Consider the following 24,391-nt stretch of genomic DNA (forward strand, 5'->3'; position numbering starts at 1 on the left):
GTCATGCAGCGCACGTTCACATCTGCAGGGGCTTGTCTGAGATGAAATCAGAAACTTTTTTCGGGAAAAATTTAAATAAAAAAACCATCAGCTCCTCCTTCTGCTTTCACTTTGCTCATCAGTCGGGTAAGGCGCAGAGCAACAGGAGGCTGCACCGAGATCTTTTTTTTTTTTTTTTTTTCATCATGCACATTGCTTTTTATTATTTTTTCACTGAGTAGGCTGTAAGAAATATAGTTTAGGCTTTTACTGCTCAGTTAATTAAAGAAAAAAAAAACAGAGCAGCAGGCCTAATTATATTAGATTTTTTAATATAAGAGAGTAATTGGCATTGTGTAGCAGGGACGTCGGGGATCTCACGGACACAATGCGCGCACGACAACTCGACACGGTATTTTACGCGTGCGCGCGCCTGTATTTATTAAGCTGCGTGCTCCAGTGCGCACGGTGTCAGCGGGACTCGGCGCCTCTCAGGCGGACCATCCAGTGGCAGCATGACGGCAGACTCTTCAGCATCCTGAGTCAGGGCGCGCAGTACGTGCCTCCGTTAAGGAGAAACGGAAACGGAGATGGAGAGCAGCAGCAGCAGGAGCAGCGGCGGCAGCAGCCTCCGGTCAGACCCCTAACCGTGATCAGCAGCGGCCATGTGAGACACAACGAGCCGTCTGGTGCTTCCGCGCCGTCGCACTCACACGGATCGCGCTGGTTGCCCCTCAGGCGCGCCGGTGCGCCTCGCGGCCGCGTAAACGACACCGCGCGCACGGCTCCGGGGCCGGTTCCGTCTCCACCTCCGTCTCCACCGCCTCCGAGGGCGCGAGACGATGCCATGGTCGGAGACGATCCTTACAATCCCTACAAGTACAGCGAGCAGGACAACCCGTACTACAACTACTATGACGCGTACGAACGACCGAGACCGAGACAGAGACCCGGATATGGAACAAGTTACTTTCAGTACGGTAAGGACTCGCGCTGGTACCGTGTACTATTTTTATTTTTTTTTTTTAAATAATGATAAGCATTTTTTCATTAGACATCATTCCATATGTACTCTTAGAGCAGTTGTAAAGAAAAAAGTACTAAACTGTATCTTTCCTTGTCACTGGAATGGCACTCTCAAGGGTACATCTTTTGTACATTAAGTGTGTAACCATCTTACATGGTCACGTGAATGTAGTGTAACTTAAAATGGTTTAAGGTGCATAACTGGACCTCAAGGACCACTCTTTTACCTTTATACTTCTAGCTTTATACTACATGCACATTTCCAGGCAAAAGCTACACACTAAAGATTTAAAAAAAAAAAAAAAAAAAAAAAAATGTGCCCTTGAGGTGACAAGTGACAAGGAAAGGTATAGTTTAGTACCTTTGATTATTCCTGAGAGGAGACTGAAGGACTGGATAACATTAGGATTGCACTATAATTTATTTTTATTGTTTTTTATTTATTTTTATTATTTTTATTAGTTTTATAATTTATTTATCACAATATCGGGCCTTACAATACTGATATTACAAACACTACAACATGTAAATAATCACTCCAGAAAAGTATTTTGAGAGCATTATGAGCTTTGGCTATTCATTTTGGTCAAATTATTGCACTGCTCATGTATAATCATGACACCTTACAGCTTGTCTAGTCTCAAATCATGCACTGTGCACTATATTCTTGAATTGCATAGTATGTACTTAAGTATTGTACATGTATTGGTGCAGGATAGATAGGAAAAAAAAAAACAAATTACCACATGGCACCTCATATTATTGAGCGGTGCCAGAACAGAACAGCCTCGACAGACACAATCACTGATTTTAAGCCCAAAATATCTCCCCTAAATTTGTTGCTCCTTATCTACATGTCTTAAAGTGCCTTTCTTGCTCTGTGCATCGACCATCTTGAAAGATTCAAACCACAGCCGGTTCGAATTGCTCCACCTCTTCCTCTTCATAGATCAGACTGTGTGAAAACAGTAGTTGTACTAGAAGTACATCATTTGAGCCAGCTACAGCTTTTCTACTAAATAAAGTGCTGTTATTGCAAACAGTTACATTGTTCTTTTATCTCAGTCTCTATTTTATATACAAAAGCTTGAATGAAATTGTATTAGTTAGCTTTCAGCAATAATGTTAACTCCTGTGTGGATTGATTAGATTTGCATTCCTAACTTGATTTGGCTCTCGGGATAAGATGTTGAAGTGTTCTGCAGGTTTGCCTGACCTCGTGCCAGATCCGTACTACATTCAGGCCTCCACCTATGTGCAAAGGGTGCCAATGTACAACCTCCGATGTGCTGCAGAGGAAAACTGCCTTGCCAGGTATCTTTAGTTTTCTTTAGCCAATGTGAAACTGAAACCTTTCAGAAATAACTTTCATAAATGCTACTAGAAAATAAAATCCACACTGGTAACTGGTAGTTTGAATTACAGTCAAGAAGGTGACATTTTTTAAGGTCTCATATCAATCAAGGTGACTAGACTAGTGTTATATTCGTGAATACACTGATGGTGAAGCATATTCCGGAATATAACAAGGCCAGTCGCCTTCGTTCACTACTATGAGCCAGCTAGCTAACGTTGGAGAAAACTGTCATCTGGAAATGGTCCATCAGTTAAACTAGATCAAGTGAGATTAGACTGTATAGGCAGTAGTCTTGTGATTAATGTTAAATCATTTATCTCTTTGCCTCATTGATATTTGGATTAGCATTGATTAGCGTTCGATTAGCACTGAGCATGCGTCAGGAGAGTGAACTGAAACTGGTTGATATGGCCTCAAAACATTACATCAAAAAATAAAATAAAATAAAAAGGAAAATGAAAATGTCCAAATTGACATTCTTTAAAATTATGTTGCTATCTTTAGTTAATATTCTAAAATTATGGTAATGTTAGCTAGCTAGTTTTTCCTGCACTAGCTAGCTACATAAGTAGCTAAACGCCAGGTGCTTCTAACTTTATTTCAATTTTATGTCAGTGTAGGTTATTTTTCATGTGGTCTAACCGAAATCTCCAGCAAATGTTACATGACGACACTTGAATGTTAGCTATGGTTAACACTAAAGTGTCCTTGCTAGCGATGCTGCTCAAGTTAGCTAGCTAGCAAATTAAACAGTGCTTGGTTTGACAGTTGCTAGTGTGATATTTAGCTTTGTGTAATGTTGATCCGGTTTGTACTGCTTCTATGAGTGTTTTTGTGTCTGTCATTTATTATTGCGGTCAGTATTCATATGTCAGTCCACTTTTGGTCTTTAAACCGTCAGCATTGTCCATGCTTAGTTTGGATGTTCCAAAGGACAGAAAAAAAGAAGAATAAAGTATATTTAAGCAACCAAGGAAGATATAACTGACATGACTGATAACAGCTTACTAGATGGATCGTGATTATCTCTGTAAAATTCCTATAATTCAAGCCAGCTCTCTGAAAAGAGGGAGGAAAAAGGGTACTCGTTATAGAGGGAGGATACTTTTACTCCAACACATGGAAAACTCATCAGCAGACTGTTCAAGTGATTATTGAAGCATACTGAAACGATCCAGTCCCAAAGAGAGATAAAAATGCAATAATATTTATTCCCAATATTTAATTTCCTGCAATCACTGTCAAAACGCACTTTCCAAAAGTAGTTTGAACTCTCTGAGAACCCCGGGAGACGTCTGATGTGCTGTGTTTGGTGTCCTGTTTGTCCTGAGCAGCTCGGCGTATAGGTCAAGTGTGAGAGATTATGATACTCGGATGCTGCTGCGCTTCCCACAGCGTGTCAAGAACCAGGGCACGTCCGACTTCCTGCCTAGCCGGCCACGCTACTCTTGGGAGTGGCACAGCTGCCATCAGTAAGTTTCTCTCTGCCTGTTTCTTGCCATCTCAGCAGAACTGTGTGTGTGTGTTTATCTCTAATTACTCATTTGTGTTTTCTGGCATTGTCCCAAAGTCAATTTTGTGTGATGCACAACTGATAATTTAACTTTAACCTTCTGAATGACCTAAATGACCTAATGAAAAACTAAGCATATAAATTATTAAGCATGTGTTTCCGTAAGCATAATTCACTTTGCCTTAGATCTGATAAAGTACAAATTATGTATTTTGATACCTATATGATACAAAAGCAATGATCTAGCTGTAATTTGGGAAGTTAAAGTGAATTACACTGTAAATATTACACAAAATTACTGTGACACATCACACTGTGACAGAACATTGATCTTTCTGTCTTGTATGCTGTCCTCCTGCAGTCCAATCCCGTCATTGTGAATTACAGCTAAATCTTTGTTTCTCAGATCTTAATGGGCCTCTAATAACACTTAATTAAAGGTCAGTGCACTTTCAGAATAGCACATAGATAAAAGCTACATGTGTGGCGGTGTTATTATAGCTACATGTGCATTATTATCATTTAGTTTCTTGAGCCAGACTTCTGGCTTTTCACTAAAGAGCCAAGAACAGCCTTGTTTCACAGGAAAATATGTTTATGTTTGAATTACGTTTTATTGGCAAACAGCCCATCACCATTACTCACTACTGACTGTTTCGGACAAGTCTTGAAAATGTTTTAAAGATGGGATGCAATTTTTTTCAAACCAATGACTATATCTTTGGCAGAAAAATGTCAGTGTTCAGAAGTTTAATTTCCCATGAGAAAACCAAGTGCAAAGAGCAAATCAGATTCACGATCCTGAAGGTTGTGGCCAGAAAAGTGTTCAAAACATGCAAGATGCTCGGTGTGCTCTGAGCGAAGTGTCTAAAGCTGAGGTCTATTTCATCTATTCCTATTCCTTACCATATTTCCAAATAATTATATGACCTCCGTTGTGTTTTCAAGAAATATATAGATAAGTGCAAGATCATGTCTACACAGCCTTGGAACATAAATAAAACAAAGGAAATTATAATTAATAATTTCTTCTATACCGAGACCTTTAGTGAGTCAGGTTTCACAAATCTAAGTAAAATAGCTAAGCCGCATGTTAAGATATCATAATGATATAATATCAGGTCAGAAGTGTGCATCCTCCTTTCTGAATGTGATATAAATATTCTCAAACAACCTCTTTCATATCCTCTGAGCAGCTTTTGGATCCTCTAAGTTGTGAAATTCCCAGTCCAATTTGACATTTCAGTTGTAACTCTGCCAGACGTGATACAAAGCCTTATTCAGATCATATCTGGAGACTGAGAGAAGATCAAGACAAAACCTCTTTTCATACAATATTTAGTTTTTCAGTTGGCCTGCAATAACAGACACGTTATTGCTCCTTTGAGAGAAGCTGTATTGTTACAGCTGCTGGACAGCACAGTGCAAGAAGGAAGAGCAGAAACCTTTATCCAAAGCGAATTCAAAGTGATGGTGTGCAGTTCTAGCAAGTGAGCGTTACAGGTCTTACTCAAAGGTTCCTGCTGTGGCTCTCTAGAATGGTAGCTACAATGGGTATATAAAGCCTAAACACCCCTGTTTTTGTGAAACAAAAAAAAAAAATCAAATTAAATCATGTCAGATAGTTTTCCACCTTTAATACGATATAGCAACCAACAAAATTCAAGCGAAAAATAAACAAAAAACGTACAATAAACTGGTTGCATAAATGCACACACCCTTTTAAAATGGGGCATTTGACTGTGTTCAGAATTAACCAACCACATTCAAACTCATGTTCAGAAGTAATTATCATACACCCATCATCAGTGACATAATTCTGATTAACCCCAAATATAGATCAGCTGTTTCTGCAGGACTTTTCTGACTATATAGTATACAGTTATAGAAGAGAAACTATTTATAAATCGCACCATCCGATGTCGCCCAGATGAGGAGTCTGGTTCCTCTCAAGGTTTCTTCCTCATGTCATCTCAGGGAGTTTTTCCTTGCCACTGTCACCTCTGGCTTGCTCATTAGGGATAAATTTAAATTATATATAAATTTAAAATTCTGGACATCTGTAAAGCTGCTTTGTGACAGTGTTCATTGTTAAAAGGGCTACATAAATAAAATAAAACTGAATTGTCTTGACATCTGGGTTTCATCTGACTGCTGAAGCCATGGTCCGCATTAAATGTGCAATGAAACACTAGGAAGGTGATTATCAACAAGTGGAGAAAATATGGCCTAAACAAATGGAGAAAATGGGGTCTAAATGATTTTATTAATTAATTATTATTAATAATTCTAAAAGAAATGTTTGAAGCAAAAAACAAGACAGCTTTTCACCCCCAAGAACACCATACCCACAGTGAAACATGGTGGTGGCAGCATCATGCTATGGGGCTGCTTCTCTTCATCTGGGACTGGGGCTCTCGTCAGGATAGAGGGAATCATGGATAGCTCCGAATACCAATCTATTTTGGCACCATACCTGGATTTTGTGTCCACTGGGGCCAATTGATTTAAGCTTCGCTGACGTATCCATAATGTGTCACCTGTGGAAGGTGCATGTAAAATACAACAAAACAAGATGGAATACGTTCTCAATGATTCATTTTGGAAAAGAAACTAGAAGTAAGTGGACCAAGCACATAGTTTGCAATCAAAGTTTTAAAAAAACTACACAATGAACAGAACTATAAATGTTATGTTCCTTAGTTTGAATTGGGAGCACAGCTTTTCTGTTTATCATACTTGCTATGCAAATGTGAGTGTGTGTTCCTATACGTAAAAGTGTATGTGAATCACAGATTCAAGATCACGACCAGCTGTCACTGCTGGCAACTAATAAACGAGCTGTAAGTTGAAATGAATTACGCTGTATAAAATGTTACTGGGTGAGAGTCTGCTTTAGCTTATCACACTTACCAAGTGTGTTGGGGTTTTGGTGCTGGTGGTGGTACAGGAAAGCTGTCTGTGGTGTTGTCTAAAGGAAACAGTGCAGAGGCCCACTCTGCTTTCTCAGCCATTCCAGACACTCTAATGGCTTTCAGAGCATAGTTTTGCACTGATGTCAGCTACGTTTCACCTCCATGTATGGAGTACATGTGGCCAAGCTCCACTCAACACACAATCGCACACGTACAGTCCTTTTAGCACAACACTGAACTACGTTTGTTCTGGGTGATATGTAATGGCAGATTTCTGGCAATGATTTACCCTAATCAATGCATAACTTAACAATCTTGACCCCCATTAGCCATTTTACTCAACCAGGTTTCACATCAGTATCAGAATGTGTTCAATTAGCCAAAATTTCTCTCACATATACGATATTTGACTCATCTTAAAAGAAAAGTTCAGCAAAAAAAATCAAATTTTTACCACAATTGTAGACATCATTGGTGTCTGATGTTTGCTTCTTTTAGTTTTGTCCTACAAATACAAGGCTAACATAGCTAATCAATAGTGGAAGTCTGTCACACCCAAAATCTTTTCTGTAAATATGAGTCTCAGGCCACTTCCTATTCTTAAATGGCATGTGGTTTAGGACACAGTGAGGCTTACTGTTATCTATAAACATGACCAAAACTTCAACGTGCAGCTGAAGGCTGTATTGTTATGGAGGTGGCCGTCTTGGACAACCAGAATCTTTTTTTTTTTTTTTTTTAAATTTACTTTAATCCTTGGTACATGCAAGAATAAAAAAAAAAAAAAGTAATTGGAAGGGAAAAAAATATAAAAGAATATTGCAAGTGTTAAGACTAGAATACCTACCGCTCTGTCAGTTTTGTAATACTCTATGTGTAGAATGTACAGACTGAGCCATTTTTAATGCAAAAAAAATTTAAGCTATTTTTAGAGCATTGCACAGTTTGATTTCTTCCACATGTTCTTTTCAGTAAGTATATGAAATGAAATATGGCTTCACTGTGAAAGACTGCATACCAGCTCTGATCCCTACACATGGCCTTTCTCCCCAGAGGGACCCTGAGTCTCGATTGCAAAGTTTTATTCACAGAAAAATGTCAGGAATCTTAAGTCTTATATTAACATTGTGTCATTCAACTGGCCTTAGCCAAGAAGAGCCTGACCGCTGAGCTCCCAGTTTACATTTACATTTGATCACTGGGCTGATGTACTTATCCAAAGCAACTTACAATTGAAAGCCTTAAACACTGTACTAAAACATTTCCTCCAAAGCACCCTACCTTCCCTACTCTGCCCACGCTCGCTTACTGATCTTTTCATTCATGTGCTTTTTGGTTTGGTTTGATTTCACATTGCATTTAATTAATGAAAAAAGTTAGCTGAGGTGTGTATGGATGAAAATGTCCTTGAAAAACTCATCATTAATTGTTCAGAAAAACAATGACGGAAAAAGGTAAACAACACTTTACGATATAACAGCCTTTGCAATAGCGTGTTTACAAATCAGCAAAGTCAGCCGAGCATGGAGAACACTGAGCCAGCTCTAAATAAATGATTACATTTGCTCATTTGGCTGACTCTTTTATCTAAATGGACTTACCAGCATCTGAGCCAGGATACAAATGAGCGGCTTACGGATTTGCCCAAGGACCTAAGCCTTACACCAGGCTTTTCAATTTTATCCGCAAATGACTGGTGTGGCTGCAGGCTTTCATTCCAGCCAAACAGGAGGCACACTTGATAGTTGATTGGAGACCAAGATGAACTGATTAAACAAGTGGAATCAGGTGTGACTCCTGCTTGGTTGGAATGAAAGCCTGCAGCCACACCAGTCTTAAACTCTGAGCTACCACTACCTCTTTGTTTAAGACATTATATAAAACATTTATTTTAATTTGTACCGTTCCTATATAATCTAAACAGATGGCTTTCACTGTTTGAGATGTTGACCAAGTCGTCTGTGTATCCACAGGCACTTCCACAGCATGGATGAATTCAGCCATTACGATCTGCTGGACGCCAGCACTCACTCCCGTGTGGCTGAGGGACACAAGGCCAGCTTCTGCCTGGAGGACACGTCCTGCGACTACGGCTACTACAGACGCTTTGCTTGTACCGCTCACACACAGGTGATGCAGCTCCACCTCGGCTGTGCCTGCTGTTATTTCATGCTAAATAGCACATATGTAGGAGTCAATGTGGAAGAATCTGTGTTGGAATTTTGATGATAGTCCACCACTTTTTACTTTACTAGTATTCTCCTGAAGAATTTCTGTTTTTCAAAAATATAGAAAATTTTTAATGGCCAGTTTAGTCATAATATTCACAAGGATTTTTGGGTAACTGATCCATATCGAACATGTTGTTATTTAAGAAAATTGTTGAGGTAGTGAAGTTTTCTGTAAGAAGATTTATTTAACATATATTTATGGAAGGAGTCTCCAGTATCAGTGCTTTGTAACAGTCAGTGAGTTTTCTGCCGCAGGAAAGTCTTCATGACGGAGGAATTTGCGCTTTCAGGTTTCTTTGTAACATGACAAGTTACTTTTTTGTTATTAACATAAATTGTTCTTTCATTGAAGAGAGCAAAAAGTGAGGCTGGTGAGGGAATGTCTGTTTACAGCTGCTGTAACACAAGAGATAGGAACTACCTTGTTTCACTGATGTTTTGCTACATTAATTGCAATTGTAAATGGATAAAAACTAAACTGTTGCTTCAAAGTAATCACTGGCAAATTGCTGTTGTACAGTACACTACTGGACATGCAGTTATTGCAAAATAATCATCTTCTTGTTGGTAACAGTAACTCAGCTTTATCACACCACTCCATTGTTGATTATTTTCCTAAAAGATCATGCCCCCAAGTGTTGTAGTCCTTACATCAGCAACATGTATCAACATCATTTTGAATTTGATTCAAAATGATCTTGTTAACGTAGCATAGTGCAATATGTGAATAGGCACAAGTGCATGCTGATAGTGTTTGTGTGTATGTTGTTGCAGGGTCTGAGTCCGGGATGTTACGACACTTACAATGCCGACATCGACTGTCAGTGGATCGACATTACAGACGTGAAACCTGGGAATTACATCCTGAAGGTGTGTGACATGAACAAGCTGCCTGGTTTGTATATTTCTAACCTCTGTACTGGGATAAACAGTGGCTCAGAGTCACAACATGGCATACGGTGGCCTGTAAGTGCAAAACACAACAACCAAAAACCGCAGCAGTAAATCAGAACACACAAACCTAAAAACACAACGGCAAATTCAGAAACATGGCTCAAAAGAGAAAGGGGAGGTCCTTATTGCACTTCACATACTCGTTGCTGTTTGGACATGGCGTGTGACTATCATAAGCAGAAAGAACTGTTATCTAGTTAATCTAGAGAAAACAATTTAATACAAATTTACTTATTACAGTGAGGAGTTTTTCATTTTTTTCTGTATAACCCTTCTTCCTTTAGGTGGCTTTCCATCATTTGCGTGCTCATATTAATGCCATGCAAATTTGAGATCTAAACATAAGATCTAAAATAATATCATATAAAATGATGAACATAAACACAAATGAATGAATCAGTAAATTGATTTAGGCTCATATTTTCTCTCGCTGTAATCCTACATCTCTTTGCTTTCTGCAGTCTCTCAGACTGACACGGTCTGTAGCCAATTAGCAACGAGCATGTGATGTTCATTTGCTGTTGTGTTTTTAGTTTGGCTGTTGTGTGTTTGGTTTGGCAATTGTGTGTTTGGTTTGCTGTTGCCTTTTTTTGGTTTGTTACTGTGTTTACACGCCACTGTAATAATGTACAAAGCAAACAAAAGACTATAACAATATCATAACTAATCACTGATAGTAATAATCGGGGTTTTTTTTGTTTGTTTTTCAGATCAGTGTTAACCCCAATTATCAGGTTCAAGAGTCTGACTACAGCAACAACATTGTGCGCTGTGACCTTCGCTACACCGGCAACTACGTCTACGCTTCAGGATGTCAGTTGTCACCGTGAGTCTCGTTTTATGGTTCATTTCAAAGTCTTGTAGTATGTTTTAAATGTAGTAAAGGATTATAACAAATTGCAGTTTCATAGTTCTCCTGAATACCAGTCCATTCATTAATTAGTAATTCATTAGATAGCAGTTAAACATATGATGATATCAATATTGTGATTATCGTGAGATATTGCCAGTATCATGACATTTACAAGTACTTAAACAGAGCAGTGACAAACTCTGATTGAAAGCAGCTGACTTGATATTAAAATTTACAACATAAAATTGTAAAATGTATTTTTTATTTATTGGTAGAATTCATTTTTTTTATCCTTTTCAGTTTAAAGTAAATTATTTTTGTAGACAATAGTTTTTTTCAGAATTTTTTAAATTTATTTTTTAACAGTAGTTACACTGTATATACAAACGTATATATTGTGATAAGTACTGTGTATCCTGATATGATAAAGTATCGTGATATGATATTTTTGTCATATCGCCCACCCCTTGTCAACACAGAGGCCGTAATTTCAGTAATGAGGATTTGTTTCCTTGCACAAGTTTGTGTTTGTGTGCATCTGATTCATCTCGTGAACGGCTTGATAAAACGTTGATGTGTCAAATTATTAGAAATCAGTCAAATTCTAACATGTATTAATGCTGATCCCATTTCCTGGGCTAGGGACCAGAAGTAAGGTTCAGTGCACAATGAAAGTGGCATCAATACTTCCTTTGTCTTTGACATCAAGGAAGTTGCATCAGCTGCAAACTCGCACAGAGTCATTCGGATAACTTTCCAGAGTTTCAGTATAGAGCAGCTATTCATACACCATCACTCATCCAATATATTGTATTGTATGTATTAATAATATACAGTAGAATATTTTACAATATACAGATTATTGCTTCTTTTCATATATGGGAGAATATATGGATTATATATTTCACATATAGCTTATATGGATAAGTTAAATGGATATGTTAAAACGTGTAAAAAAGAAAAAAGTGTAATATAGCCTATATACTGCAATGAATGAGAGAATTTTATATTAATCATAGAAATAGGTGTACATTTTTAACATTATTATTTCTGCATTTAAGAACAATTCACGAAGCTAGAGAAAAAAGTAGAAAAATTAATTTAATTATGGATAAAATTGTTGGTATGTCTGAATTAAGTCACATGACTTTCACTGTCATAACTCGTAACTATCACTCACAACGACACTATAAGAATCATAACTCATACTGTATCATTTTACATTTGAATACAGAAGAGCTATTCATTGCTTCACCACACCTCTTAACACATTCGTCCAAACGCCACCACTTTTGCATTTGCACCACGCTGTCATCTGCTCTGATGGTGATTTCGCACATGTGAAAGTCGTGTCTATCATCATTTTTATTATTAACAATATAAAATACATTGTGCAAAATACACATATTGACTTTTATAAGTATATATTTGCATGGTATTTTTTCAATATATCACAAAGTATTTCTTTTGCATATGGCATTAGATGCACGCTAGAATTAAAATAATAAATAAACATTATAAATAACATATCAATAATAATAATAAATAATATTTGTTTACATTGTATTTTGGGGCCGTAATCTCAAAGTGCTTTATACAGAAATTTAAGTTCTGTGTTTAAAAAAAAAAAAAAAAAAAAGAAAGAAAGAAAGAAAGAAACAATAAAAATGAAAATGTAGGAAAATTAAAGTCCAAAGTACAATTACTATCTCAGGTATTTGACACTACCTTATATTAAATATGCATAAAATCTCTAAAGGTCAAAAAAAAAAAAGTCTTATAACCTAGAAAATAATGCCAACAGAAATGTCTAATATGGAATCCCTTCAGTCCGGATTGTTGCGTTTGAAGCAGATTCAACTAAAAGAACCAGTACTGTAATAACACTGGTGTGATTTGCTCTCTTTCAGGTATTAAAACATGTTCAGGTCGACTTCAACACGTTAACGCCGACTGAGGAGACGTTAACTTTAGTCATCATGAAGAAAAGCAGTGGATTTCCAGACTAAGACTGAATACGATATTCGATAGAATCATTTTGAAACTTAGCGCATATTCCAAGATGATGCTTAGACACATTTCTGTCTTTTATGTTTGTTTTTTTTTCTTTTGGTTCATTTTGTTGAATGAATTGATATTTCATGTAAGATGATAGACATATTTTCAATAAAGATTATAAAATGTTTACAAAAAAAAAGTATGTTCCAGCTGAAGATAAAATGGTCATTCTGGTAGAGAGTGCAGTTTATTCACCTATAGGGCCATGTTTAACTCAGCTTTACAGAGAGGTAGATTAAACGGTCTGTCTGATCCACGCCGGACAACAATCAGCTCTTTGAGGATGTCCGTGACACTATATTCGTTTATTCTGAGAAGATATTTAACAAAAGCTCATATTACTGCAAGACATGTATTACATGAAAATGACTTGAATAAATCAATTTTCATTCTCTGATTCTGGCTGAAACATTTCTTTGGATAGTTAGGGATGCATTAAACAAGTAAAGCAAACAAATTAGGCACATGAGCTATGTGCATTAGAACAGCCAAAGCAATAAATACACTATTCATCTGGAATCCTATCCATGTATTTGTCCAAAATGAAAATGTTTTACTTAGTTGTTACAAAAATAATTTATGTACTTAATGTCCTAAGAGTAGTTTGGAGTTTAAACATTACCCAGATTTTCCACTTACCTCAAATCAGCCTAGACATCCAACTGCAAGATTTGTGTATATACTTTGCTTCTATGGCGCCAATGTATCTAACACGTAATGGCAGCTTATGAACACCAGGAAGTTTCATCTAACTGCATGCCAGAATCAACACACACACCTTAAATGATCTCATATGGCTAAGTGAAATGAATATGTTGTCTATATTGAATTTTATTGAATTTTTTTATTTAAAATCTCAGATATACAAAAGAGTCTGTGTTCAAAGGGGTGGCCATTGCGGTTTTCAGTTATACCTTGTGTTTTTGTTCTCCAGAATAGAAAAAAAGAGCAAAATTATTCAATGAATCGACTTTGACCTAATTTTCTGATTCATTCATTCCTGCAAGTCATTTCACTTAAAAGATTCATTCAGATTGATTCGCTCAGGACTCGCCCACAAGTGTCGGTTGACAGAGAACATTTTATCGAACAGAACTGTACTTGAAGAATAGAAGATTATAATCCATTAAACCAAAAGTACAGGTACTTCTATTAAACTGTAGATTATTATTCTGATAAAGTGGAGGCCTGGGTAGCCTAAAGAAGTCTCAGGGTTCCTCTTCAAGATGATAATTTTAAATTTTTTTAAAAATATTACATACATTACTCAGAGAGATTTATATTTTACTTCCATTACTGTTTTTGAAACTCTTTGGATATTTTTTCTGGTATCACACCCAAATATAACATTGTTTATGCACAAATGAGGAAATTGACTAAACATACTAATAATTCTAGTGATTATATAAATCCAGATAGGGTTTGAGATGGATATGGGACTTCTTTCTTTTGCAGAGGTAGCTTGTTCTTTCAGTGTGTTTGGGATAATCTTTAGATAGATGTACATAGCTGGATATAGACTACATGGCCAAAGTTTGTGGACACCTGACCATCACACCCATAGTTCTTCCCCAAACTGTTGCCACAAAGTTGAACACACACGATTGTATAGAATGTCTCTGTATGCTGTAGTATTACAATTTCCCTTCACTGGAAGTGAGAGGCCCAAACCTGTTCCAGCATGACAATGCCCCTGGGCATAAAGTGAGCTCCATGAAGACATTTAGGGGATTTGGCAGACACCCTTATCCAGGGCAACTTACATTTATCTTATTTATACAAATGAGCATTTGAGGGTTAAGGGCCTTACTCAAGCACCCAGCAGTAAGGTTTGAACTCATGATCTTCTGAGCAGTAGGCCAACATCTTAACCACTGAGCTACTACTGCTCTGGTTGTTCAAGGCATGGTTTGCCAAGGTTGATTAAGGTGGAACAACTCGAGTGTCCTGCACAGAGCCCTGACCTCAACCCCATTGAACACCTTTGGGATGAACTGGAACACCGAATGCTCCTCACCAAACATCAGTGCCTGATCTCACTAATGCTCTTGTGGCTGAATGAACACAAATCCCCACATCCACGCTCCAAAATCTAGCGGAAAGCCTTCCCAGAAGAGTGGAGATTATTATAAGACCAAAAGCAGGAACATATATTTGGCCATATAGTGTATTTAAACACTAATATCATTTATGTATTAATGAATGTAACCTATTTATTAGTGATATTTCAGTGCATCAAGTATCTATGTATTTTTTTTTATTATTCACATGCATTTTAATTAATGCTATTGTGTGACTACGGATAAAGAATTGTTCTTTGCTATAGTGTAAATGCACAGAGTAAAACCACTATGGTGTGGTTTAAAATCAGGCGAAAGCGATTGCTGCCTAAACGGTCCTCTGTGCTCTAGACTGCGCATGCGCGACTGAGCACTCTCCCGTATCACTAGGTTTGTTTTCGTATCGGCCGCCCGCCAGTTTCCACTGAACCTGACAGCCAGCGACGGGACACCAGGGCATACATTTTACTCCTTATTTTCTTATTTGATACATGAATTTTATAAGTATATATATTTCAAGTTTCTAGAATGCATCCTGTATCCGTGTCTATCCCTTGTTTTCGTTCAGAAGACAGCGCGTCGGAAAAAGGCTACACAGTGAGTTTTTATAAACCTATTTAACCCGCATTTTGCTTTTCAGGTTGTTTTGGAATTAAAAAAAACATCTATATACATATTTTTATAATTATACACCCAATCTGATAATGAATTTAAATCAGTGAATAGACCAGTGCACGTGCTCTGATCTGAGATTTATTATTCATGCTGTATTATTGCGGTTGAATTGACTCTAAAGCCCGTGCTGCGTTCATTGGCTTCATTTGTTTGTTTGTTTGTTTGTTTTTTTTTGGCTCCGTCAGGTTTTTAAGATCGAGGTGTTAACGAGCGGGCGGCAGCACACTGTGGAGAAGCGCTACAGTGAGTTTCATGCTCTGCACAAAATGGTGAGCTTTTTCATTTTTACTCAGGAGTGTAAAGTACATCTGTCCCTCTGTGCTTTTTGTACCTGCAGTGCACTTTGGTGGTTTTCCGGTGAAAACACCTGCGTTCATGTGCAGAGTTCAAGTGCTCACAAAGACAGTATCAGCAACAGTTTTTTTGTGGCTGTTGCTTTTGAGCGTAGATTTTTAATTCAGGAACAATGTTGGTGAAATACACATTTCAGATGTCTTTTTAACCTTTAATTGTTTAATCTGATAGTTTTGAAAATATGACGCATCATGAATCACAGAAGATTTTACGTGGCCTTGTGGCCCTTCCTTTAAGGAGTGTCTGATGGGTTGTTAATGTCACAGGAGTTTGTTACTCAAGATTGCCAGCACCCCAAAAAAAAAATCCCACAACAATACTTTAAACTGAGTCACATTTTCTTGTTTTTCTCAGTCTTTGTGAAGGAAACCGTGGTGCGCACGCATTTCTGATTTGCAATTTCCACAATACACCTTTTTAATCATAGTCTGGGATGGACATTATCCACCCCCTGATCCCCTTTTCTTTCTCACAAACTTTGCAATATTTTTTTCCACATTTAAACAGTTTACCTGGCATTCCAATTGTACATCAGATGAAGCACATTGAATGAATCGTAGCCAAAGCATTCTGACCTGATTCGCCTTTATATCTGTGTAGTTCCCACTACAACAGAAATGGTTCTGGATATCAGAGATACACTATCTGCATTTACACTTTCACTTTGTTTGCCATAGCCTGAGTTTGCAGAAGTTGTTTAGATTTAATTTTGATTGTTTGCTTTAAAACAAAGATCTTGGTGGCTGCAGACTTTTTTAAACTGGCCCAAAAGCCACCTTCGGATTTGCTTTTATGGTCAAAACTAGCTGAATATAGCATAAAGACATGAGCCTGGCAATCGTCTTTTCATTCAACAGGACTTTTTTTGTTTGTTTGTTTTCAGTGGTTTGTTGACCCCACTTTCTACTCAAGACCATAATCACTCCATGGAGCTTTGAGGATCAGTGTGTTAGAGCTGGAAAATAAATAATTGTTCTCAATGTCAAACATTCATAACTACAGATCGGCATTAGTGCTCTAAAAGCACACACACATACACGCACGGTTGGATGGGATTTTGGGCTCCCAGGGTTGCACGGATATAAAACAGCGTGTATCAGACAAAAGTTGGAAGGCAGTAGCAACTACATTGAACCTTAATCACTGTGTGTTTCTCTTTCCCACACTGAGTCGCAGAGAAGGAGACGTAGCCTCCCACACCTCAAAGATAACACGTTTTCCCATTAGAATTGAAGCCTTGTACGACCCTAAATTATATTCTATGGTTTAAGCAGCTCCAAATCATGACATAATGGCTCGACTGCCTTAAATGTATGTTTCATAACTCAGAGGGACTCTTTGTATCGTCTCAGACGGAGAGATAAGCACTCGTTTACTCAGGTTAAATCATACTGTTTGGGGATTTTACATTGTTTAAGGTTTTTAGTGTGTTTTAATTTTGTTTTGGGTTTCAGCTTAATCTCCAAACTGTTTCTTAGAAGCGTATGAGAGGTGCAGCCTGCTGACTGGGAGTGTGTGGCAGTGTATAATTATCAGTGAGGGTGTGTGAATAATGTCTGTGACATGCTCTTTCGCACATGGTTTCACAGACTTCCTTTGTTATCACAGAAAATGAAAGAAACGGTCAGATAACGTACACATGAAGGTTTTACTCTACTTCTGCTCATGGTGGTAAATATTACTCAGTCTTCACACAATAACACAGCAGTACTACACAAGCTGATGAATTTGTTTGGTTCCTTATAGCTGAAGAAGATCATTAAACCTCCGGAGCTTCCATCAAAGCACGTGAGGAACTGGATCCCCAAAGTTCTGGAGCAGAGAAGACACGGTCTTGAGCTTTACCTTCAGGTACGGCATCAATGTTTAAGGGAAACAAGACTGAGGGTATATTTTTCTGAGATGTTTTATATACATGGGCCCTGATCATTATGTCCAAAAGACATCATGAGCCTGTCATTTTAAAAGAATACATTAAAATCATCAACCAAGAGGTGTTTGATGAGGCTTAGCATTATGCATTAGCATGATCATGTCTAAATCACAACCTATTTAAGTATATTTAATATATTATTATAGTCCCAACCACTCATTATACAACTCAACGTTCAAATTTGGGGCCACGCCTTTTCCCTATGTTTGATGTTGATGTATCTGTGCAATCCATTTTTAGCTGTGTTTTTTTTTTTCTTTTTTTTTTGGTCCAGTTTTGGAGATGTCATACAGCATCAGAACCCAAATAAACAAACCTGTTTTTAGATACTGAACATTGCCACGAAGCCTTTTGAGGAAAGTGTGACGATTTGTGTGTGAAGTTTAGATGATGCTAAACTGGTAGCTCTGACATTACATTACTTGTCAGCTACATTAGCTTCTGTGTAGAACTTGAGTAACAAACTTTGAGCCCCGAACATCTCTTGAACAATGACTACATTTGAGACATTTGAGGAATTTATTTAGCTTTTTGTCTTATTGATTCTTGCTTTTCTGTGATGACCGTGTAGATGTGTGTTGTTTTTCTCTAGACTATAATCATGGAAAACGAGGTTCTTCCTAAAATATTTCTGGATTTCCTCAACATCCGCCACCTCCCGTCCCTGCCAAAGGCCGAGAGTTGTGGGTAAGGAGCCGCCGCTAGTGTGTAATTTTGAAAATGGAGAAGAAGCCTGTCGCCATTGTGAATCTATCAAGCTTTAGTTTTTTTTTTTTCTTTTTTCACCGGTTTCTTCTTTTGATTTCAGGTCGTTTGAAACTGAATCCGAGGACTCATGGTATGGCTGTAATTTTATATTGTATGAAATATAATTTAAGCTATATATAAATCAATAAGAGACTACTGCATTTAAACAGATGTCAAGCATAGTGATTCTGTGGGGGAAAAGGTCTATGTGGAAATGTCCTTGCGTCCAAAATTGCAGCGTCAACGGTATTTAATGTGACGCAGGCAGAAATGGAAATGTTGCAATGAGTCACATATGTCTTGGCTTTCTCTCTGTCTTTCCTTCCTTCCTCATACCATTTTTCTCTGGTTTCTCTCCCTCTGCAGTAAACTGACACATCAGCCAGCCCTGCTCTTCCTGAGGGACCCCTATCTGCTTCCTGCCACTAACGGTACATATACATATCACTTAAAATGTCCATCATCCTTATCCTTAATTAAGAACTAGGGTGACCATAAATGAACTAGACTATATAAGTAGAGGCAGTACAAACATGAAAAATAAAAATGCTTACTACACTAATTAGGGCTCTAACGATACATTGTGACATGACACATTGTGATGCAAAAATGTGACAGTGTGCATCATGGAAATGTGTGATTCACATCATGGAAATCAGCATTCTATTAATTATGAATGTTCAAAACATAGACTTAAAATATAGAGAGGGAACACGCTGGTCACGTGATCGCGTTCTTTCATGGAGAGCTTGAACGATCTGCACATTGTGAAGCCTGATAGCTCTGGATTGCAACAACCAACATGCATTATACGTTATGCGGTTACACACCCACATTATACCAGTTAAAAAGAGCTCTTCGGTATCTTTCAAACAACACCAGAGGCCACAGAGATCAGGCATTTTAGCCGACTTTGGAGCTCTAGTTCTGCTACGAAGCTCATGTTTCATTTGGAAATTTTCAAAGTTCCTAGCTCAGACATTTTTTTTTTTTTTTTTTTTTTTTTTTTTTTTTTTTTTTTTTTAATTCAATCAAAATATTTTGGGAGAACTTATAACTTTATTTATTTTTAAGATGTGGTGAACCCATAGTACATTTTGTTTACAATATTAAACCTCTGTACAAAGCAATCTTTGATTTATTTCATTTTATACAGACAAAAATGCACAGTTTTGCATTGTTTATGATTTAGAAATTATAAAAAGGTGTCTTTTCAGTCATAATTCTCATTCAAATTTTGTTATTGAAATATTCTGAGAATTGAATCAAAGCCGTGATGAGCCGTCATGAAGCCAGTATCATGAATCAAACCGAATCATGCCCGGAGTAACGAAAATGCAGCACTAACCCCAAATGAATCAGGACCAGAATCACTAAACACATCACAGATATTTCAATATGAACATATTTAATGTGTTTCAGGTTAAAGTTTTCCTTTAATGTCATAAGATATGGCTCTGTGTTCTGAAGTAGCTTAAATTCCCATCAAACTGAAACATCAGTGTTCCTTTAACCAACGAAGCTACAGTGTCTTTGAAATACAGATGCTGTTTTTTTTTTTGCAGGACAGCACTGATCTATTCCTCTTTGTTGCATTGGGATGTTGTTTATGGCAGGGTGACACTCCATCACTCAAAACATTTGTTTCTTTTCATTTGCAGACACGTTTTCGAACGTCGTCACTGAAGGCGTGATTCATGGAATATTCTACCCAGACCTGCAGCCGAGGTAGACCAGCGCTCTCTCCAGCCAAAATATAACACCTCAGTTTCATGGACAAAGAGGCTTTTATACTCTAATCATTTACACAAACACTACAGGAATCTAGTCACAAAGTCCACACTCTGTTTTTTCTTTTTTGTTGTTTTTTTTTTTTTTTTTTTTTTGCGCATCTGTAAGGCCCAACATTGTGAATTTATAGAGCAAGAAAATAGTCTTCTTGTTCCATCCAAGAAAAAAACAAACTGACATAATTGTGCTACATTGTGCTGTGAAAAATCTTTACTACGTCAGAGAGAAGAGCTGGGTGATTTAAAAAAAAAAAAAAAAAAATTCAAATTAATACTATTCAGTTAAACTATTCAATTATTTACTGATATTTTTCACAGTCTAGAAACATTTTTAAACATCATCTAAGATATAGGTTTATCGAAATACTGATAATTTGCAATTTTAGCATTCAGTGGATTTTTCTTTATTTTACATTTCTGTTAACATTTATCCTGGTCCAGAATTTTGCTCCGCCCACTGGCCTGAACAGAGCTGCTCAGCCTTTTCCTTAAAACGTAACTCACAAGGCAAACATACTTGCAGCAGAAAGACTGGTGTTGGTTGATGAGGAGAGGGAAACGACTGGCAATGTGTTCACTGTGAGTGCTGTTCACCTTACAGACAACAGAGGGCGCTAAATATTACAAACTGCTCCTTTAAATATACAGAAGATATGTAGATGTAGATTAAACAGCAACATTTGGCTTTTATATGAATAGCACTAGACTCACGATGCAAGAAGCCCCGCCTTTTGTCTGGGTTTATTGGTCGGTGCATCTAACCAGTCCCAGTTTTTTCCCCAGGCATGCTGCGATTGGCTGCCGGCAATGTGTGGAAGATTGTATCTGACCTCCGAGAGTTCATCTGACCAACTGACAATATTGAAATTTCATAGATTAAAAAAAAAAAAAGTACCAGATTTAATGGTATTGCTAAATATTGATTATCACCCAGCTCTGTCAGACCTTTTCAAAAAAAAAAAAAAAAAAAAAAAAGGTGCTTCATTTACAGATCATTAATATAGCCTAACTGTTACAACTCATGACCCGTACCTGTTCAATAGCGAGGGATATACTGACCGTAGAGAGGTGAAATATTTCCTGTTTGAACCAAACTACTTTTAACAACTGCAGAGTGTTCACTGAGCCTTTATACTCAACATTCTTCCACTGACAAGGTTGGAAAACTTACCTTAACTGTTGTATCACCAGTCATGGCATTTATGAAGAAGGGAAACTAATCACGAACTCTCAAGAATCTCTGATTAATTACTGCAGCTGCTAGAAACTGTGAAAGAGAAGTTTATCTGAGTGTATAGTTTACTGGTCTCGATGTCCAGCACTACATGAGGTAGAAATAGGGCTTGGTTTTAAGTGAGACTCAGCGAGACAGGATTCACTTCCTTCTTCGTTCACTTGAGGTGCATGCAATCAAATTTACGCTTCTAAAAGAACATTTGGGAAATAATAATAATAATAATAATAATTTACCCCAAACATAGCCAGTCAGCCAAGACGTGTTTGGCGTCACCTGTTTGCTTCTTGGAGCTATGAAGTAGCTTTTTTTAGTATTTGACTTGATGTCATTTTTGTGACCTCAGTGCATTCGACACAAAGTGGGGGGGGAAAAAAACATGGACGCCTCCTTGTTCGTCTTTTCTTAGTAACAACCTAGCGAGCTAATTGTGATGAATAGTGTATATTCTCCTCAAACTGCAAACTGTATAGTCAGTGATATAGATTTAACAAGCGAATATGTCTGTATGTTGATTGCTCTAAAACAAATATTTGTATAATTTATTTAAAGGTAAGAAGTGCTACTTTGTTTACTTTTGATGCTGTGAGAAGCCATGTCGATTTGACGTCACGCAGTAAACTAGGAAATAACTCGTGGTTGAGAAGACCATCCCAAGTTGACAACTAGGAATTTCAATTTGAGGAGGCATTTTCTTTGGTTGGAGGTTGGGAATTACAAGTCACCTCGAGTCGAAAGCAGCATATAAAGATGAGCAACGCCTTCCCATGTAGCTGAACACTGGAATATTATAAGGGCGGCCATGTTGGATAACTGGAATCACTTTTCTCTGCACCTTTTAGAGCTGTAGCAGAAAACTGGAAGATGATAGTAGGTAGATAGATCATATAGTTCCTCTTTAAACTTTTATAAATAGACAGTAATATTGCCATTTATGATTTTTTTTTTTTATACTGCGCAGTCGTGAGAAGCAAGTATATGAAGACTTGGCCATTACTTGTTAGCAACAATAGCATCATAGCTCCAGTGCAAAACTAGAGAAGCAAACATTTCTTGGCTGATTGACTACATTTGAAGGAAATAAAAAAAGTACAATTGGTTTTCTTGTTGAATCCTTCCTTTAGGTGTAATTGTGCCGAATATCAGGCATCGACTCATGACAATTATGTTCACAACTGTACTAAACAGTATGTAGTGTGTAGGGGTGGCTGATATGACAAGTGTGGCATATTGTGATGCTCTTACACATATAGTATGCATCATAATATTTGGCCAAACAGCTCAGTTGGTCAGTTCTAGACAGACTTGACGAGACCCACGACAATATCCTGAGAAAAGTATCATATACTGTGACTCTTATATTGTCTTATACCACAGTGCTGTTGAATTCTCAAGTCTGATTGGTCAGAAGGTGTTGAATAATTTCCTATAACAGCAGACACTAGTGCAGCTGCGAAACACGGGTTTATATTAATGTGTGTGTACTAATATGTTCTCATTTCTATGGTAACAGCTAATCAACAGGGAGTTGTACAGCAGACGCTCCACATAAATGGGTTAAAAATGTGTGTAATTGTTCATATGGTGAATTTTTCTATGAGATGTTTAACATTTATGGAAGGAGTCTCCAGTGTCAGCATTTTGTAACAGTGTACCAATAGTCTGTCTTCAGGACTGAGGACTTTGTGGTTTTTTTTTTGTTTTGTTTTGTTTGTTTTTTGTGGTCTTAAAAAAAAAAAAAAGGGGGAGCCTGGTGAGAAAACCTTTATAGCTGCTATAACGTAAGGGATAACAGGAAAGAACTTAGTTTTGCAGACTATCGACAACATATAAACAAAACTGAGTGTGGTGTTATTTAATAAATAAAAAATTGTAATACTTGGAAAATTGCTGTAGTACAAAAGGAATAAAACACATTGGGACAGAGTATAATAGGAAACTAATCAACTTTGAGCCAGTAACAGTAACTCTTCTTCACACCACTGTGCTGTTGGTTATTTTCTTATAGCAGCATAGCCCCTAGGGTTTTATTCCTTACTTCATCCAACCCTAATAATATGTCAGCATCGATTCATTAAAACTGAAACAATTGCATGTGTTAACACTAGTTCACGATGTACTGGATTGAAACTTGGTCGAGCTGTCTGAAAATGTGACATGACACTAACAACTTTTAACATTGTATTTATAGCTGACATCTTGTTTTGGTTGAAAATTAACATTTTGGGCAATTTCTTTGATCATTTCTGACATGTGTGACATTGTGATTGATGTATGTATGTATGTATGTATGTACTATGTGCCATGATACTCAGAAGCCCGGGGTTCCTGGTTAGTATCGACTCTGAACCCTGTGTAAAGCACTTTAGACAGAAGTATGATTGTTATGAAACTGTATAATATATTTAAAAAAATAACAGCAATAAAATAGTACGTTCTAAAAACGTGCCGTGTCACTGTTTTTTGTTGTAAAATTAAAAAGATCATGTAAAAAGTACCGTAAAAATGATTCACATCACATTGTAAACATATTTCTCATGTCATTACAAAACCATCTCACTTTTATATAAAGCGGGGATTATGGGATTGCCTTAATCTCCTTAACTAAAGGACACATCCGATGTAATTTTCAGGTTTATTGCTTGTGGGCGTGGCCTGTCCAGCTCTTCTAATAAATATAGGATAGAAATAACACTAATGTGCATCAGCCTC

General features: G+C 37.3%; 2 protein-coding genes across 3 annotated transcripts; both read left to right on the top strand.

Moving 5' to 3' along the window:
• Window positions 1–121: 121 nt before the first annotated feature.
• Window positions 122–13,283, top strand: loxa (lysyl oxidase a). 2 transcript variants are annotated; one of them, XM_026942813.3, is made up of 7 exons: window positions 125–959; window positions 2,211–2,319; window positions 3,697–3,834; window positions 8,764–8,920; window positions 9,796–9,891; window positions 10,686–10,801; window positions 12,739–13,283. In XM_026942813.3, exons 1-7 carry the CDS (start codon window positions 368–370, stop codon window positions 12,743–12,745), a joined length of 1,215 nt encoding a protein of 404 aa, XP_026798614.1. In that variant the 5' UTR covers window positions 125–367; the 3' UTR covers window positions 12,746–13,283. The 2 variants fall into 2 exon arrangements, with proteins under 2 accessions (XP_026798615.1, XP_026798614.1); XM_026942814.3 differs by lacking the exon at window positions 12,739–13,283 and having other exon boundaries at window positions 122–959; window positions 10,686–10,805.
• Window positions 13,284–15,281: 1,998 nt separating this feature from the next.
• On the top strand, window positions 15,282–24,123 carry snx24 (sorting nexin 24). The gene is made up of 7 exons (XM_034312907.2): window positions 15,282–15,543; window positions 15,807–15,890; window positions 17,722–17,826; window positions 18,501–18,595; window positions 18,717–18,746; window positions 19,022–19,086; window positions 20,317–24,123. The coding sequence occupies exons 1-7, from the start codon at window positions 15,475–15,477 to the stop codon at window positions 20,385–20,387; spliced, it is 519 nt and encodes a 172-aa protein (XP_034168798.2). The 5' UTR covers window positions 15,282–15,474; the 3' UTR covers window positions 20,388–24,123.
• Window positions 24,124–24,391: the final 268 nt, after the last annotated feature.

This window comes from Pangasianodon hypophthalmus, chromosome 17 (genome assembly GCF_027358585.1).
Source record: "Pangasianodon hypophthalmus isolate fPanHyp1 chromosome 17, fPanHyp1.pri, whole genome shotgun sequence".
In the NCBI taxonomy this organism is placed as follows: Eukaryota; Metazoa; Chordata; class Actinopteri; order Siluriformes; family Pangasiidae; genus Pangasianodon; species Pangasianodon hypophthalmus.